At 38.9% G+C, this 18792-nt stretch overlaps 5 protein-coding genes across 5 annotated transcripts; all 5 read right to left on the bottom strand.

Annotated features, from left to right (window-relative positions):
- Positions 1-1603: 1603 nt before the first annotated feature.
- LOC137726762 (pectinesterase) lies at positions 1604-3481 on the bottom strand. The gene is made up of 2 exons (XM_068465722.1): positions 2497-3481; positions 1604-2295 (listed from the first exon to the last, which is right to left on the bottom strand). The coding sequence occupies exons 1-2, from the start codon at positions 3479-3481 to the stop codon at positions 1604-1606; spliced, it is 1677 nt and encodes a 558-aa protein (XP_068321823.1).
- A 5696-nt stretch (positions 3482-9177) lies between these two features.
- On the bottom strand, positions 9178-9697 carry LOC137724027 (nuclear transport factor 2B-like). The gene is made up of 2 exons (XM_068463013.1): positions 9333-9697; positions 9178-9252 (listed from the first exon to the last, which is right to left on the bottom strand). The coding sequence occupies exons 1-2, from the start codon at positions 9630-9632 to the stop codon at positions 9178-9180; spliced, it is 375 nt and encodes a 124-aa protein (XP_068319114.1). The 5' UTR covers positions 9633-9697.
- Positions 9698-11382: 1685 nt separating this feature from the next.
- Positions 11383-12677, bottom strand: LOC137725277 (probable dolichyl-diphosphooligosaccharide--protein glycosyltransferase subunit 3B). The gene has a single exon (XM_068463910.1). The coding sequence runs from the start codon at positions 12612-12614 to the stop codon at positions 11577-11579; it is 1038 nt and encodes a 345-aa protein (XP_068320011.1). The 5' UTR covers positions 12615-12677; the 3' UTR covers positions 11383-11576.
- Positions 12678-13071: 394 nt separating this feature from the next.
- LOC137726785 (pentatricopeptide repeat-containing protein At4g21170) lies at positions 13072-15102 on the bottom strand. Its single transcript, XM_068465745.1, has one exon. It carries the CDS (start codon positions 14950-14952, stop codon positions 13216-13218), a length of 1737 nt encoding a protein of 578 aa, XP_068321846.1. The 5' UTR covers positions 14953-15102; the 3' UTR covers positions 13072-13215.
- Positions 15103-15767: 665 nt separating this feature from the next.
- On the bottom strand, positions 15768-17700 carry LOC137720909 (probable xyloglucan endotransglucosylase/hydrolase protein 8). Its single transcript, XM_068460033.1, has 4 exons — positions 17398-17700; positions 17165-17265; positions 16822-17024; positions 15768-16179 (listed from the first exon to the last, which is right to left on the bottom strand). The coding sequence occupies exons 1-4, from the start codon at positions 17588-17590 to the stop codon at positions 15777-15779; spliced, it is 900 nt and encodes a 299-aa protein (XP_068316134.1). The 5' UTR covers positions 17591-17700; the 3' UTR covers positions 15768-15776.
- Between the last annotated feature and the right edge of the window lie 1092 nt (positions 17701-18792).

The raw sequence follows: 18792 nt of genomic DNA on the forward strand, positions 1-18792 counted from the left end.
GCACCACAAACCAATTACATTACGTGAGAAAGTTAAAACACATGACAACACGTTATAGATTTAGAATATCGTCACTTTGACGCCACAATTGCATATAAAATTCTCTCTTACGCGATAGTCCATCTAATTAAGGCTCATCAACAAAAACAAGTCCTTCAAGATTCCCTTACATAGCCAAAACCTCATAGCCGTTTTCAAGAAAGAATCATTGAACCCAACTATTATTGCATCGAGCATTAACCATTGATAGATAAGCGTTTTTCTTTCTATAATTTGATTCTGAAAGCATTTTTTACTAATATATTAACATTTGGTAGAGGATTACACTACAGGTATTTTTTTTAATAAACAATTAATTATATACTTCGCAGAATGTTTTTCAATTTTAGTAGTTCAGCAAACATGGTAAAGAGGACATTTCTTTTTTCTATTTTTGCACCTAAATATCAATTCAATGGATTTACCCCAAGGTTCCAGTATACAGATTATTAAGACAGCAACAGGTTAACGCATTGTCCAAATTGAATCCTTCCACGCTTGAGACATTATTTAATACATTTTGCAATCCAGCTTTCTTTAATTTTTTTTCAGCCAGCTGGTCTGAGCTCTGTTTACCTTTCTATATAATTCCGTCAATTTAATTAATTTCTAATTGACGAAAATGATCTCAGCATTTTGATTAATTAGGCCTTAAAATATGGTTTTAGAATTATTATTTTTTGAGGTATTAGTTTATTCTCAACTACTTGAATTGCAGCCTATCAATATCATCTTGCAATCATATGCTGCTGTGGCTTAGCTGTTCTGAGACATTAAACATGTAGAACTTTTGTTGTGTGTTGGAAGCACGTTTATTCATTCTGGTTACTTCCTTGCACTGCAAATTATGCAGCAAGGTCCAAAGTACGGGAATGTGCTGCTCACCTAGAGACCGCTTTTTAGGGTTTTTATTTAGTTATGGAGATCCTAACGTAATCCTGTAGATTGTCTGTATATTCAAAGCGTGCATTGCATACTAGTCCATTGTTAAACATATGATGCTGATTTCGCACATAATTAGTTGGTCTAATGGCACTCGATCTTCACTTGGTCAGGGAAGATTTTTTGCTCGAATCAGAAATGCTGAACAATATATGCTCGTAGTATGTTCAATACTTAGTTGTGAACTTCTTACTCGTAGGTTAAGAACAAGTTGTAAATTTAAATTTGTGAAAATCCTACCATTTTTAATAAAAAGAAATGTTGATTTTTTTTTTTCTCACAAAAGAAATGTTGATTGTTTGACACACAATTGGATGAATACACAATATATTGAAAGATGATCAAAGTCAATGCCTATTCGTTGACACCTTTACAAATTAATTTAATTAAAATGCTTGAACAAAATGCCATAATAATTTATTTATCACTATTAAGGAGGAGAAGTAAGATTCAAAATTATTACAATAATTTACAAGAGGAAGAAGTTACGAACCCGAAAAGTATGGGTAAAAACTCAAGGATCACATGCACAATAATTTATTTATCGAAAAAACTACCCAAACTGAAAACGGTGAACTCAAAACGGAACGCAAAACGCCAATCAAACGATTCCCGATCGAACTCACAATCCTTCGGTATAAGTCACCCCGGTAGACTTCAACCACGACCCACCTTGTATAAGGTTCGCGACAGTGAAAGGTTGGGCCTCTTTTGGGCTTGAGATCACATGGTACCCAGCCCATTTCACTCTCTTGTTGGTACCAGCACCAGGCCCACTATTTGCATACTCTCCGTAATACAATGTTTTCAATGCAAAATCCCCAGACCAAATAGACCACCCAGCTGGGTCAATGTGGTCACCAATCTTGGACTGCATCACAACAGTCCTTGAGTACTCCTTCCATGGACGACCCAAGTAAGATCGGATCGTCCCTTTCACGGGCTCTAAGTCCGAGCTCGCAACTACATTGCATTTTTGAATAGAAGTCCCAGTGTTTTGATTCGGGTCTATACGTCCTTGTGCTGTGATCATGTTGTTTTGTCCGGTCATGGGCTTTCTGGCCATGATTTTACAGTTCTGAAACACAACAGCTGCATTTCCGAATATGAAATCTACTGTCCCTGTGATGTAGGAATCTCTGTAGAATTGCCTGTTGGAGTGGGCATAGAGAGTGTCTTGGTAGGCGTCGATACGACACCGGTTTATCACGGACTGATCCGCCCCAACCCGGAGTGCAACAGCTTGGTGCTTTGCTGCCCCAGCGGTGTTTTGGAACCAAATGTCTTGGGCTATAAATCCATCACCAACAGCAGCTGCATTGGCACACCAAATTCAATGAAACCCACAATTTCCAAGGCTAGAATAATATAAATACATCCAATATTTGGGACACTAAACAAACGAGAAGATGTATATAAACCTAAGTTTGATGTGTGATTAGTGTTTTACATTATAGTTTTTAGGAAAAGTTTGTAACCGGTCCTGCTAGTGCGTAATTTCATTAAAATCGTTACCTAGAGTTGCGGAGTTGAAAGTGGTTGCTCCATCAACAACATTGAGGCTGCCAGTGATGATTGTGCTATGCATGCCATCTCCAGTAATCATCAAGTTCTTCTTTTTCTTCCCGACCTCGAAATTTTCCTTGTAAGTTCCCTTTTTCACATGAATAGTGTACCTGGTTTTGCTATTATCTGGTGCAGCCGCCACCGCTTCTTTCACAGTCTTATAGTTCCCACTCCCATCCTTTGCAACCACAGCATTAGCATTGCTTTCCTTTGCCAATTTAGAATCCAGCAAAAGCCTTCTGTCCTTGCTTGTGACCCACGTTGGAAAATTCCCGTCCAGCCGCTCCTTAATTGGGTTTGACTTTGATGGATCGGAAATTGCAACCACAATGGCTAGGGAGGCTCTTGATCTTGATACCAAGTCATTGAGCCAAGGCTCCATCATAGTCCTGGCCGGACCTTCTAGTCCATCCAAACAAGTGACATGGTTAGTGAGTACACTACTAAGCCAACCATGCACATCTTCAAGGGAATAATAATTCTGTGCACCAAATTTCTGGAGAGCTACCATGGAATCCATAACTCTGTCTTTGGTCACATCCATCAGCTCCACGCAATCAACAATAGCCGCTTGATCTTTCGGACTGTTGATCCGAGAGTGAGCAACTTTGGCAATCTCTAGGGTTTTTTGTAATTGTGGTATGGAATTTTGTAGGATGGTTTGTAATAGATCAGCACCACTCATTGGCTTGGTTGTGCCATGCGATGTTTCTGAGACTATGGATAAGCATGATTTCTGATCAAGCGCGTGATCGCAGATGTGGGTTAAGCCAGTTAAAGGAGGATTAGAGAACGAGGCGAGTTTGGTTAGCACATGGATAGAAAAAAGTGTAGTTGAGCTTATAACAGCAACTAAGCAGAGAACTAGAGAGTAGGGTTTGCAGTGGGAAGTTGTAGTTTTGGGAGCTTCAAGGAGAGGCTGCTGGATTGCCATATTCTTAGTAGCTAGGTTAAGATCTCTGTGGCTGCTTTGCTTAGTTTTCTCTTGTCCTATAGTTCTTAAATAGAAAAACCATAAATTAAGGAATGATGATGATGTATTTTAAATTCATCAAGCTGCATCATTATTGTCATAAACCTTGGATTTATTAATTAGCTAGCAGATAAACTATCATCTAGTGTTAACTTTTCAAGCGATCACCATCATTAACCTTGCACTTCAGCCATTTAGTCAAATAAGGATGCCACAACCACAATCAATCATCCAAGTTTTTGCGTCAATTAATTTTGACCGTTGATGCATACAAAATTTACGACAGTAAAAGAAAATCTCAAATAAGTGGGTGCGCCTAATTATAACACTCTTCATTCAAACATACAATTGCCTGTAATTTAGAATTTTGGTGTGTTCGATGACAATTGGAGGTGACTAATCACCTTACTTGACCGACTAATAGAAGAGGATCTTGTGTTTGGAGTGAAACTTTATTTCCATGTTGACAAGGTTAAGATAAGGGTTTGAAAAGCATGGTAATGTTGGTTTTTTTTATGACATAATTATGAGGGAATCCTTCAACTTTGAGGCTTTAAAGGATAGCCTAACTTAATTAATAGTTAATTTTAGTATTAGCCATCATGGGTGTTGGTGAAAAGAAGAAATTGTTGTTGAGCATTTGCAGAAAACAATGTGACAAACCACCAAACCAAATTTGGATAAACTAGTGGGCATTGTCTAATCTTCTACACTAGTGGGAATCTAACTAGGGCTGGATAAAATTCCCGAAAATCCCGAATCAAACCAAAAAAATCCCAATTTCAAACTAAAATTCTCAAAATTTTCAGGATGAAATATCAAACCGATCCTAATATTTTGATACGGGATTCGATATTGTGTACTCAATCTTTCGGTAATCCCATACCGAACCGAAAATAAATAATATATATTATTATATATTTATATATGTATTATTATAGATTTGAATTGTTGCTAACTACTAGTAGCAATATAATTGGTGTGGTCTAAGGTAGTAACAAGAGCCCTTTATCGCCACATTTGCCAGTACGAACCTTCCACAAATGTGTCTATTTCTTCAACACGAAATCAAAAAATTGTATTGTTAATTTTCGAACATATTAGGTTTGTAACTTATTATTTTGTTTTTGGGTTTGTTACTTATTTTATTTTGGTTGCAATGTTAATTTAACTTGGCATGAATGATCGCTATTTCAATTTGTATGAAATTTGAGAATACCAAACCATCCCGAAGTACCGCAAATATTTCGGGATTCCCAAAAATTAGAAATACTGAAATTTTGGTTTGGGATTGGTCTTCAAATTCCTGTCCCAAAATTTTCAATTTGGGATTTAAGATCCCATTTTCGATTTGAAATCTCATACCTAACCACCCCTAAATCCAACTCACCGACTTTCAAAACGCATGTGAAATGCAAGGCACTATTATTACTAGAATTTTTTTGCGTTCGGCACTATCGCCAGTTGGTTGGTTCCTTCCATAGCTTATTTTTTGTTCGGCACTACATGAAATCGTTATCTTCTCCGAGAGCTCTGGATTCAGTTGTCCTTCCCTGTTATAACCTTAGTGCCACTTATCTTGCTTCTAATCTTAGTCATCATGCTTGCACACGTTATGTTGCACTTGATTATCATTTTATTTGTTAAAAAGTTTCACTTGGTAGTCAACGAGTTTGTTATATTTCTTCTGCTGATCAACCTGCTTACCAAAGCTCTTCACTAGCCTTGTCATGATACTCTTTGCTCCAAAACTTGTCCGATCAGGCTCGTCCAATTTGTGTGCGCGCGAACGCGGGGTGGGTGGTAGGATGGGATGGGGTGTGTGTGTGTAAGGATAAATTTAGTTAATCCAAAATCTTCTCCGTAATTATAGGAATTTAATTTTCTATTGTAATTATTTTAGGATTCCTTTGACATATTGGTTTTGTCAAACCCTAAATATGTTGTAAACACTTATCAAATTTAATGGAGTCATATTCTCTCCGTTGGTTTGCTAACCTTGAGCCTAACCTTGAGCCGGTGATATTTCATGGAAAATTAACAAGGTATAACATATTTATTCTTTCAAGAGTCGAGAGCAAAGATTACGACGACATTTCAGCAATAATTTGCAAATCCCAGTAGTACTTGAGTTACCATTTACAAATTAATTAACCATAATTGAGTCGAAATATGTCACTCTGCACAAAGAAGCTTCCTTCTGGAGTGGGAATCAAATGGAACATCTGCAACCCAAAAATTAAATAAAATATGTTCACATTTTAGTATGTCACCATGTTATCTGCAGAAAAGTGTGTTCTTCAAATCCTGTTTTTCATGCCCGGACAAAGCATATTGAGATCGAGCATCATTTCAATCGTGAAAAAGTTCTTGATGGAACCATTAAGAATGAACATGTGAGCAGCAAGGAGAATGTTGCAGACAATTTTACTAAAGTTCTCTCAAGGGGACCATTTGAACCTCTTCGTGTGAAGCTTGGACTTGTTTCCAAAACATCACTTTAAGGTGGAGTGTTAAACATTAAAGTTGCTGTTTTGGAGAAACTAATTAGCCATGTATTTTTTGTCTTTTGTTCGTATGTGCTGGCAGTGTCTAGAATTATCCTTTTTGATATTATTTATTGGGCTCAGTTTCATTGTCTTTTAGTGAAAGAAAAGAGGAGTCTTTAGAAAGAAACAAAAAGATACTAGTTGTGCCCTTCCTCCTCCCTTCACAGAGGGAGGGCGGCTATAACAAGTGAAGGGATACAGGGTGATTGGACATTCTGAAATGGGGGGAATCGAACACTGCTCATTTCTACCGTTTGTAGTGCCGAAGGTATCGAATATAAACTTTCCTTTCCTGATGAACGCCCACCCTTTCCAACAAGGGAAAATAAACTTTACGACTATGAGTCTTTTACTTTAACGGAATTGGACGGATTTGTAGTATATTTTAAGCATTTACATATCTCACTATCGCGTTGAGGATTTTACAAAATTCTACTCAAAATTTACATGGAAAATCTCTAGAAATCAACCAGAACTCCATCAAATTCCACAGATTTTACAAGTCAATTAAAATTCATTAGAATATAAGATCACATCATTTAAACAAAATTGAGATAGCAAATTCTTAGCTACCCCACGCCAACAAGATTCCTCGCTTTGCGAAAGTCGGGAAATGAACGTCTATCATACGCAACATTACCCGTGCTATACAAAGAGGTTGTTTCCACAATAGCAATTTCTTAATGAATAATGAAAAAAAAAAAAAAAAAAAAAAAAAAAAAAAAAAAAAAAAAAAAAAAAAAAAAAAAAAAAAAAAAAAAAAAAAAAAAAAGGACCAAATTTTAGAACCAACAAAATTAGTACTCATATTTTGATCAACAATGCACACATTCAACCCCCTAAACTGAGCTTTCACCGGGGACAACTAGCTAATTAAAAGCTATTTTCGTGGTTTCAGATTACAATCCAAACCTCTGAAGCCAAGAGATTTCCCTCCTCTCATTGTCTTTTCATACATGACCCGAAAACATCTCTTTCACCGGTGCCCTTCAAATTTATCACCAGGCCTGTTCTTCAAGACCCATGTAAAGATCCATCCTACCAAAACTTATATACCAGAAACTACCTTCAATGACATTATACTGCAATACGAATACCACACACGGTAAGATTGCGCAACAAGTACCTAAATAGATGCTTGAACAAAACGAATAGCTAGATGACGCCTTCATCCAAGTACCAAAATCTCACTTCACATGTAGACAGAGCCGCAGAAAGACTCAAGTGTTGGCTACTATCAACCCTGTAACTATTCTTAAGCAGATCAGTTACTAAATGCTCATAATAAAGATTGTAACAACTGAGACATACGAACATAAATGAAAGCACACTCGGCAACAAAATTCATTAAGCTCTCCTTTTGCGCCTATATCGAACAACATATAATTGTTTTCTTTTAAGAGATATAACGGTACTGACTATAGTCTATGCCCATCTCAAGCCTAACCACGTTTTCGAACCTCTTTGCAAACGGATAGAACTTCGCTGCTGAAAAGATCAGCAGCAGCCAAGTCCAGTTCTTTGCAAACACAGGAGGCCATCACGAATGACAATCTAGCACATAGTTTCTCTTGTCCTATAGTTCTTAAATAGAAAAAGCATAAATTAAGGAATGATGATAACGTATTTTTAAATTCATCAAGCTGCATCATTATTGTCATAAACCTTGGATTTATTAATTAGCTAGCAGATAAACTATCATCTAGAGTTTACTTTTCAAGCGATATCACCATCATTAACCTTACATTTCAGCCATTTAGTCAAATAAGGATGCCACAACCACAATCAATCATCCAAGCTTTCTCGTTAGCTAATTCTGACCGTTGATGCATGTAAAATTTACAACAGTAAAAGAAAATCTCAGATGAGTGGGTACGACTAATTCTAACACACTCTTCATTCAAACATAGAATTGCGAGTAATTTAGGATTTTGATGTGTTTGATGACAATTGGAGGTGACTAATCACCTTACTGGACAGATTAATAGAAGAGGATCAGTGAAACTTTATTTACATGTTGACGAGGTTAAGATAAGGGTTTTAAAAGCATGGTAATGTTGGTTTTTTTATGACACAATTATGAGGGAATCTTTCAACTTTGAGGCTTTAAAGGATAGCCTAACTTAACTAATAGTTAATTTTAGTATTAGACATCATGGGTGTTGGTGAAAAGAAGAAATTGTTGTTGAGCATTTGTAGAAAGCAATGTGCCAAACCACCAGAATCCGGATCCTTTTCGGATTCTCTTTGTGTTGATTTCGCACGATGTATAATGAATGGACACAATTTACGAATTTCCAGAATCTCATCAAAAGGATCCGGAGAGGATCCTGTTGGAAACCACCAAACCAGATTTGGATAAACTAGTGGGCATTGTCTAATAATTCTTGTTTTATCTGTTGTGTCCCAATGCCTTATCTCACTTGAGTTTGATGAACTATTAATTTTTGGGTTCGGCACTACATGAAATTGTTGTCTTCTCCGAGAGCTCTGGATTCAGTTGTCCTTCCCAGTATTATTTCACTGTTATAACATTAGTGTGACTTATCTTGCTTCTAATCTTGTTCATCATGCTTGCACATGCTATGTTACACTTGATTATCATTTTATTCGTTAAAAAGTTGCACTTGGTAATCAACGAGTTTGTTATATTTCTTCTGCTGATCAACCTGCTTACCAAAGCCCTTCACTAGCCTTGTCATGATACTCTTTGCTCCAAATCTCGTCCAATTAGGCTCGTCCAATTTGCGTGCGTGCGAGCGCGGGGTTGGTGGTGGTGGGATGGGGGTGGGGTGGGGTGTGTGTGTAAGGATAAATTTAGTTAATCCGAAATCTTCTCCATAATTATAAGAATGTAATTTTCTATTGTAATTACTTTAGGATTCCTTGGACAGTTCTGTCAAACCATATATGTTGTAAACATTTATCAAATTTAATGGAGTCATATTCTCTCCATTGGTTTGCTAACCTTGAGCCGGTGATATTTCATGGAAAATTAACAAGGTATAACATATTTATTCTTTCAAGAGTCAAGAGCAAAGATTACGACGACATTTCAGCAATAATTTGCAAATCCCAGTAGTACTTGAGTTACCATTTACAAATTAATTAACCATAATTGAGTCGAAATATGTCATTCTGCACAAAGAAGCTTCCTTCTGGAGTGGGAATCAAATGGAACATCTGCAACCAAAATTAAATAAAATATGTTCACATTTTAGTATGCCACCATGTTATCTGCAGAAAATTAAATAAATAATTACCTGGCTGAATCTCAGGTGGTGGTCTTCCCCCGGTAACTGGAGGCTATCGCTGACGAAAACCAAAATGCCGCCGGTTGGGGACGATGGCTGGGAATCAATGGTGCTGATCAAATGCTTGCTTTGATCAAACGGCAGCTGTTTAAGCTTGGAAGATATATCGTCGGCGCCAAATAACTTCTGCCCCTCAAAGCTCAGCATAGAGGTAGGTTGGTAAAGGGTAGAGAGGGAAGCTCGATCAGTGTCAAATAAGTAGTAATGATCCACAAATGCCCTCCCCACCATTTCAACTTGCTCTTCCATTTTTCGATCTTCGATCTTCTCCGTTTCTCTCCTCACGCGAATTTCCGACTACGAGTATATGGAAGATGGATTTGCAGAAAGAGGTGCCAAACATGTACGCTAAGACACATAAAGAAAAGGTTGACGCAAGATTTGTCTGCTTAATGAGTACGTGATGGCCATGATGCCCTTGTGAATTTTGCCTTCAGGAGGGATGGCTATAACGAATGAAGGGATACAAGGGTAATTGGACATTCTGAAATGGGGAATCGAACATTGCTCATTTCTACGGTTTGTAGTGCCGAAGGTGTGGAATATATTATATATATTTCCCTTTCCTGATGAACGACCACCCTTTCCAACGAAGGAAAATAAACTCTACCACTCTCTGAGTCTTTTACTTCGACGGAATTGGACGGATTTGTTGTATATTTAAAACATTACAAAATATCACTATCTCATTGAGATTTCACAAAATCCTACTCAAAATTCACGTGGAAAATCTTTAAAAATCAACCAGAACTCCATCAAATTCCATAGATTTATAATTAATTCCATTAGAATATAAGATCACATCATCCAAAGAAAAGTGAGATAGCAAATTTTAGTGATCCCACGTCAACAATGCTCCTCACTTTGCAAAGATCAGGAAAGGAGCATCTATCATCCGCAACGTTACCCGTGCTTAACCAGGAGATTGTTTCCACGATAGCAAATTCTTAGCAAATAATAAATAAATAAATAAAGTGACCAAGTTTTAGAACCAAAAAAATTAGTACGCATATTTTGACTCACTAATGAACACATTCAACCCCCTAAATGGACAACTAGCTAAGTAAAAGCATTTTTCCTGGTTTCAGATTACAGTTTAAACCTCTGAAGAGATTTCCTCCTCTCATTGTCTTTTAATACGTGAGCCGAAAACATCTCTTTCACCGGTGCCCTTCAAATTGATCACCAGGCCTGTTCTTCAAGACTCAAGTACAGATTCTATCCTACCAAAATTTATATACCAGGAACTACCTTCAATGACAGTATACTGCAATACGAATACTGCTTACAGTAAGATTGCGCAACCAGTACCTAAATAGACGCTTGAACAAAACGAATAGCTAGATGACGCCTTCATCCAAGTACCAAAATCTCACTTCACATGCAGACAGAGCCACAGAAAGACTTTTAAGTATTGGCTACAATCAACCCTGTAACTATTCTTAAGCAGATCGGTTACTTAATGCTCGTACTAAAGATTCTAGCAACTGAGACGTACGAATATAAATGAAAGCACACTCGGCAACAAAATCCACAAAGTTCTATTTTTGCACCCATATCGAACAACATATAATTGTTTTCTTTTAAGAGATATAATGGTACTGACTATAGTCTATGCCCCACAAACCCTATGGTCCCTATCTCAAGCATAACCACGTTTTCGAACCTCTCTGCAAACACAGGAGGCCATCACGAATTACAATCTAGTACATAGCTTTGTAGAGCAACTCATCCAGCTAATGTGAATCACATTCACCTAGTCAAGTTATAACCAAGGAAAGAAATCCTAGCAGTCTAGCACGACAATGTTCGTAAAGAGAGGAAATTTCTGTTTGCAACGGTCTGCAGATGAAGCAATATCAATACTCGTCTAACAGAGTTGAGTTATCGGTTTATGTACTATCTTTAACAAGTAAAGCAAACAGCTTGGTTGCAATGCCCTGGTCTGCCGACGACAATACCAAACCATATATAACTAACATCATAAACGCAAAGCATATGTAATCAGGCGAAATTTTCTAAAGCATAATTCTCGGTTATAACATAACGTAAGCCATGCCAATGCAGAACCACCAACTATCAAAAAGTACACATTTTTTCATGATCAATTCGTTACCAAAGTTTTCACTAACATAAATCTATCACCTTTGTGGAAGCTCAATTCACGAATCGACATCCGCTTCCTCGCCGAGCTCAGTTCCAGCTAGTAGGCCAAAAAGCATGCACCCCGTAACCCGTCTTCCAGTTATCCAACTGGATCACCTTCTGCACCGCCCAGAACGAAACACACAGCGCAATAATCATCACAATGCGCTGCGCTTTGACATTTCGAACCGTAACAAGCACGCGGGTGAGGAATGCCAGCAACAACCCGACAATGGTGTACAAGAATCCGACGGTGAATCCCTCTGTTCCTAGCTGCATTCCGGAGCCCTGGTAGAAAAATATGAGCTTGGAAGGATCATTCCTATCAACCAAAAACATGGGCATGTTCCTAATAATGTTATGCATTGCGCCCGAGACGCTGAAGAAGTAAATGAAAACCGACCCCGATAGCCAAATCCTCGGATCGTGAAGCAATGTCTTGCCACTGTAAATCTTCTTCGCAATGAATGGCGTCCAAACCAGCCAGGCAATGGTGGCGAACATAATCTGGTTCTTAGACAGCATCGGAGGCCGATGGATTGGACCCACGACGAGTTTCGTCTTGGACTCGATGAACTCGGACATTGACTCGGCCAATCGGGAGAAATCGCCCTGGTCCATCTGCTGAGACTCCTTAAGGCCGTGGGTGGGGCCGATCAGGCGGATGTGCGGCAGCGAGTTGACTCCGAATTGGGAGAAGCTGTGCTGCGAGTCCTGGAACTCGATGTCGCAGAAGAAAAGCTTGGCGTGGGAGGGGGACGACGGGTCCTGGTTGTTCTCAATGAAGGAGGTGGCGACGACCGCGAACTCTTTGCGGAGCTCCTTGAGGTGGAGCTCGGACTTGTCGTGAAGCTTCGCGGCATCGAAGAAGATGAGGACCCAGTAGGGTCGCGGGGGTTTAACAGCGGTGAGGAATTTGGCGAGGGAGCGGTCGTCGAGGTGGATCACTCCAGATTTGGATCGGGATTGGAGGGAGAGGAGTTCGGGGACTGGGTCCGGGTTGGATTCGGATAACTCGGTGAAGGCGGCGAGGAAGAGGACGGCGGTGGTGAGGAGGAGGAGGGAAAGTTTCGGAATTGAACCCATTGTGGGGGTCCAATTGTTGCAGAGAGGGCTTTGCTTTGTGGGAAGAGGAAGACGAAGCCTCGACGGGTAAAGAGTTGATTTTCAGTCTTCGAGTGTTGACTTTTTCGTGTGGAGGACGAGAAGGCTAGACTCTGCGACATGTCGTTTTGTCCAATAGTATTTCTATGTGCTATTCACATACTTATTTTTACTTCTCACATGCCTCTCCTAATTTTTTGGTTATCAAATCGAATGAATGAAGAAGACCAATAACCAAAAATTAACAAGGGTGTATGAGACATAAAAATAAACGTATGAATAACACTATCTATTTTTTTTCTTTCCCTTTGATGCAAGCGATACAAAAAAGAAAATCAAACTTAGTTTGCTGAAATAACAAATTGGAACCTAAATTTACATGCAAATGTGAGTTAGCTCACTTGACCATGACAGTGTCCTCGACTCCTTATGGCCAAGTTTGAATTCCCTTGTCGTAAAATAGAGTAGTATATAACAGAATATCGCATGCAAATTTAAACATTCTATTTTTTTTGTTCCAAAAATCTAAATATCCAAAAATCAAGAATTGCATTTGACAGAAAAGAAATAAGGATTACAAAACTCATTTTGCTTCATTATCCTCACTTATAGTTTGTAAGTTCGATAAGGTTACTTGGAATCCAGAAATCAACCGTTTATAAGTTGCTGCATCAGGTTTAAGCCTCATCTTCAACATTTCATCATGAAGTTTCATAGCCTTTCTCAATTCCTTCACACCACAAAGCCCGCGAATCATGATCGTAAAGCTTGCACTGCTCATCAAACCGCGCTGTCTCATGTAATCGAACACTCTAATTGCTTCTTCAATCCTCCTTGCTGCAAACAGTCCGCTGAGAAGTACATTGTAGGTTGTAGCATCCAAACTGCCATCCAATTTTTCCATCTTGTTATGCAATGCAAGAGCCGAATCAATCTGTCTTCTAGAGCAGTAACGACGCACCAATGACGAACAACAAATCAAATCCAAGTCCGGTTGAAGCCCCTTGTCTATAACTACATTCAATAGATCTTCAGCCTCTCCCCATCTACCCCTACGACATAGAAACGATATAAATCCAGACAATTCCGATGCACACGGGCAAAACCCTCTTCTTATAACATCCATTAACAACTCGAACCCTTCATCAGACCGCAGTTCCTTGCAAAGAAGATCTGCAAATGCACGACAACTACTGTCATCCACTACAATACCCCTTTCAGAAATCAGATGGTACACATGAATTGCGTCTTTTGTTCTCACTTCATTAGTAAATGCCTTCAGCACAAGCCCATAAGTAGCATCCTGCAATCCAATCTTCTCATCACACGCCTTCTTAAAGAACATCTCAGCTGCATTCGTTTTACCCAACTCACAAAGCTTCTCAACTATCAAATCATACTCAGAGAAACGACTTTTTGGAAGCAATTTCTTCTCTATCATAGTGTTCATCACACTTTCAACCACTTCCACAGCCCCAAGTTTACATGCTCCATCAAGAACAGAGCTATAAATACTAAACCCCGGGTCCATTTTTTTATCACACATCTCATTCAAACGGTAAAATGCAGCATCAAAATCGCCACTTTTGCTATAACCATCCACAAGAAGATCATACATTACAGAATTATAAACGCCCGAATCGAAAATCCTAACAATTCTCTCAAATTTTCCATCTTTACAAAGAATCTGAGCAACGAGAGACCACGTAAACCTGTCTCCTAAAACCCCGTTCCGGAACATAACGCCATAGAAACACCAAGCCAATCTAATCTCGTTTTCTCTCTGAATTGCATTAAGCAGAGCGTTGCACGAAACAACAGAAGGAACAAAACCCAGAGAATTCATCTTCCTAAACACTTCTAATCCTTCTCTAAACAAACCCTTTCTGGAATAGCATCCAAGAACAAAACTCAACATTTCGGATTGAGAATCTGTACCTTCACATGCCTGAGTGAAGCTCTGAAGAAGCTCCGATACGTGATGGGTCTGGATCATAGAATCCAAGATGGGTTTCGCGGGTCGCACGAGACCTGACCCGAGAGAGAGTTGGACGATCCGGCAGTTGGATTTGAGGTCCGGTTCGAACCGTAAATTCGCTTTGGCCCAGTTGAAGAACTCCACTGAGACTTGTGGGTTGTTCTGGGTTTTACGGAGGATTTGGAGGAAGAGCGGCGGCGTCAGCTTGGGGAAGAGGCTGAGGCTGCGGAGGAGCGGGACCCAGTTGCGTCGTTGTAAGAGGACGGAGGAGATTTGGGAAGCGAGCTGAGATTGTTTGATGGTGGTTCTCCAGCTGATGGAAGAAGAAGCTGTGGGAGGCATTTGTTGGTGGTGAAGTGGGTTTCTTCTGCTTAAACATTTTCCGGCGAAGAGGTGTTGATTTGGGGTCTCAGGAGCTCGAGATTGTTGGCAATGGCGGAGTGGGATTGATTTGGGATTTGGGTTGTAACGGTAGGATTGTTGGGTTGAGTGGAAGGTGAAGCCCAAACTTAAACCATGATTTAAGGGGCTGTTGGGCTCTGATTCCCTTGGACTTGTTTTTGTATGTAAAAATTAAATAAGATGATTCACTTGCCACATGTGGACTTTAGAAGGCTAAAAGATGAATGTTAAAATTACTAGAACAACAACAATAATTAAGTTTTAACCTATTAAATGAAGTCTGTTGTATGAATTCAAAGTGTTACTATGCTCGATTTTTGCACGAAGTTTTTTGTTAGCTCGAAATAATCCATGTCTTCTCTTATAATCTATTTTCAAGTATTCATAGATTTTCCTTTACCCCTTTCAGCCCTGAGCATCCGTCTTATAATTACATCTTCTAACCAGAGCATTTATAAGTCTTTCGTTCACGTGTCCAAACCATTTTAACGATTTTCTTTCATCTTATCTTCAATTGCTGTCACTACTCCTTTACCTTAGATATCCTCGTTTTTAACTATATTATTTTCTCATGTCCTCACACATCTAACAAAAAAAATACAAAGATAGATGAGTAAATAGAATGGAATTAATTATTTTATTGAACAATTACAATTGTGCAAAAAAAAATATTTTATTGAACAAAATTGATTTAACAGATTTAATAAAAATCCAATTGCAAAATACAAAAATTGAAATTACAAAGCTTTACAATATTATGTGTTTTAGTCCCATGGACTCAATGAGCACTCCACCGGCAATGTTGGGAATCGCTCGTAATCCGTGCAGTAATCATAGATCACCATATTTCTCTGTATCCAAGCATAATCCTTCTTCTGATCGTCTGATAGGTGCCAGGCATTGTACTGGTCCCACCAGTTATCTGTTGTGGTGGAGACGCACGCAGGGAATGGGTCCTCCCATTGGCAAGCATCCACACTGAAGTCGGTGTAGGAGGACACAAATGGTGCTTTCGTCCAGTCGGTCTTCTCCAGCCCACCTCTGGTGGCCCAACTGTCTGCGTTCCATATGCTGGAGAACAAGTACATCGGCTTCTCGTTGGGGAAGAAGTTGTTTGCTTCCCCATTGTTCTTGTACACCCTTATGGGAACTTTGTCCACAAAAAAACTATATGACAAAAACAAACATATGCAAAAGACTGGTAAGTTTTGTGAATCACACGGCAGTGGTGAGGGGAGGCTCAAACACCTTTACGAGTTTTCTCGGTTATTGAAAAGATAAATTATCATGGCGTAATCACCAAATGGTTATTTTTTGAAAGAAAAAGAAAAAAGACGAAAGAGATGTATGAATACCATCTAAATAATTAGATAGCATAATTCTATTAATTAAATGATTTATGCTGACCTAACGATACAAACAATATCAGTATGTCATATGCATTTGGTTTGCATAATTTCTTGTGTTACATAGATATTGTCAGTCATACTATATGTAAACATTGTCTAAACCATTAGATAAGCAAAACTCTATTGATTAAGCGGTTTTTACTTATCTAACAGTACATATAGTATTATAGAGATTATCTGCCACTCGAATAAGTATCACTATCACAAACTGTCTAAATTATTTGATCGGTAAAATATTGTTGATCAAACGATTCAGACAATGTTCATACGACATAATTTCCTTTTTGACATAATAGAACTGTGGAAAAAGAAGTATGTGACAAATGTGGGAAATCACATCTCTTTGGGACTTGCATCATATAAAATAAAAGGAAGAAGAGCAAAAGAGAGATATACTTACACAATCTGATGATCGTTCCAGAGAATTGAATAAGAATGATAATCCTCAGTTGGGTCAAACCAAAGCTGGTGCCTCATCTCACGGTTTCCAGTTCCGTTCTTGAACACATTTGTCTGGATCAGATAAGGTTGCCCAGTCCTATTCCCCAAGAACTCAAAATCTAGCTCATCCCTCTCTGGCCCTGCTCCGTTTTCTGAGCACATCTGCAAACAACAAGTACGTTTTCAAATCTCATTACACATTGATCCCGTTCTTCCTATAGCACTCACCGCGTGACGTGATAAGTGTGCTGTCGCAACAGAAATAAGGAGATATATTCCCGATTGTATGCAAGATTACTTACATAATAAGCTGTGACTACGCCGGCGGAGTCACCTCCGACCAACTTGATCTTCATGCTAAACCATCCAAATCTGTACTTTTGTTTCGTTTGAAATCCACAACCTGCTCGATTTTAAGAAAGGAAGGAAATAATTAAAGAAATCTTCAACTTGAAAGACGACGAACACACTGCCATAACCAAGTGGCCTAACTCACGTTTATTGTTGCTCATACTAAAACCTTGCGTATGTTTACCTGTGTCTTTGTCGAGGGAAAGATACCAGATCTGCTTGTCTGCTGAAGTTGTAAAATGGTTCTCAGACCACATTATACTGAAATTGTTATCGAACGAACTTGTCGGGGCAGCTGCTTCTGATGAAGAACAAGAAGCAGCTATGAAAACTGCAATGTAAAGAAGAATAGGCATTGGAAACGCCCTTCCTTCCATTTTCGGGCCGAAGAATTTGGAGCAGAGAGAATCCGAAGAAAGTGAGAGCAATGGATGGGAAAGCTTCTTTCAGCTGGATCTCCAGGGGGAGGATGAGGAGGAGAGGTGCATTAAATAGTCAAGAGTTTGAATGTGACTTTAAAAAGGCTGGGAACCAAGTTGCATTTGTTTGTCTGGTATTTTTAATCATGGGTTTATTACTGCATATGTAAATTATGTCAGTCGGTCAGCGCAATATGCCATCCTTTTTACGCTTAAATTCAAATCATTGAATAGTTTTTAAAAAGTGAACTTTAAATAAAAGTTTTCGGTACTGTTCACTTTACTTTTTATATTTTCTTTATCATTAAAACTCAAAATTTTCAAACCCTTTTCATTAATTTTCTTTTTTGAAAATTACTAAACGAGGTTAGAACTGGGGACTGAGAGAAGCCAGGCTGCCCCTCGATTGTGTTTGGCAATTGCATAGAGGGTGGGGTCCATGTGCTGCTTCAACGAACGTGATCGAATGTGAGTGGTCATACAAAAATAGAACGTTCTTGGATCTTGACAACTGGATTTGGTTGTTGGGAGAAAATGAGAAAAGGAATTGGCCGAATCCTCCTCTTCCTTAACTTGCAGGAACTGTCAATTTCCCTTTAAACTTTAATTTTAGCTTATTATTTTTCTGCATTTTTATAATTAGCTGAATTTCTCTGAAATTTTAAGTTTCTCCCTAAACCTTGAAATTTAAACAAAAAGTGCATATAGTGAATTGACGGAAGAGAAGAAGAAGAAACAATATGTTGTTCACATTAGGGATAAACTTACATTTTTGCAATTATAATTGAAATTTAGTGGTGAAATTGACCAATTATAAAGTTTAGATGAGCAGTTGGCTTATATTAATGTTAAGAGGGAAAATGGCCAATTATAGAAGTTTAAGAGGATAATTAGCTAAATTTAAAGTTCATGGAAAGTTGACAACTCCTTCCATGTCACATCCCGGCCCGAGACGGACCACTTTCCGGGCCCGCTCCACCACCGTAACACGATATTGTCCGTTTTGGGCCCTGACCACGCCCTCACGGTTTTGTTTCTGGGAACTCACACGAGAACTTCCCGATGGGTCAATTGTCACATCCCAGACCGGGGCGGATCAGTTCCCGGGCACGCTCCACCACCGTAGCACGATATTGTCCGCTTTGGGCTTACCATTCCCT

Source organism: Pyrus communis, chromosome 2 (genome assembly GCF_963583255.1).
Source record: "Pyrus communis chromosome 2, drPyrComm1.1, whole genome shotgun sequence".
Taxonomy (NCBI): domain Eukaryota; kingdom Viridiplantae; phylum Streptophyta; class Magnoliopsida; order Rosales; family Rosaceae; genus Pyrus; species Pyrus communis.

Coding starts and splice junctions, on each gene's coding strand:
- LOC137726762 (XM_068465722.1), bottom strand. CDS start 3,481: ATGGCAATCCAGCAGCCTCTCCTTGAAGCTCCCAAAACTACAACTTCC. Junction 2,296..2,496: donor TTTCAACTCCGCAACTCTAG/GTAACGATTTTA, acceptor GTGCCAATGCAG/CTGCTGTTGGTGATGGATTT.
- LOC137724027 (XM_068463013.1), bottom strand. CDS start 9,632: ATGGAAGAGCAAGTTGAAATGGTGGGGAGGGCATTTGTGGATCATTAC. Junction 9,253..9,332: donor ACCACCTGAGATTCAGCCAG/GTAATTATTTAT, acceptor TTTTGGTTGCAG/ATGTTCCATTTGATTCCCAC.
- LOC137725277 (XM_068463910.1), bottom strand. CDS start 12,614: ATGGGTTCAATTCCGAAACTTTCCCTCCTCCTCCTCACCACCGCCGTC.
- LOC137726785 (XM_068465745.1), bottom strand. CDS start 14,952: ATGCCTCCCACAGCTTCTTCTTCCATCAGCTGGAGAACCACCATCAAA.
- LOC137720909 (XM_068460033.1), bottom strand. CDS start 17,590: ATGGAAGGAAGGGCGTTTCCAATGCCTATTCTTCTTTACATTGCAGTT. Junction 17,266..17,397: donor TTCCCTCGACAAAGACACAG/GTAAACATACGC, acceptor AAAATCGAGCAG/GTTGTGGATTTCAAACGAAA. Junction 16,180..16,821: donor TGGAACGATCATCAGATTGT/GTAAGTATATCT, acceptor TTTGTCATATAG/TTTTTTTGTGGACAAAGTTC.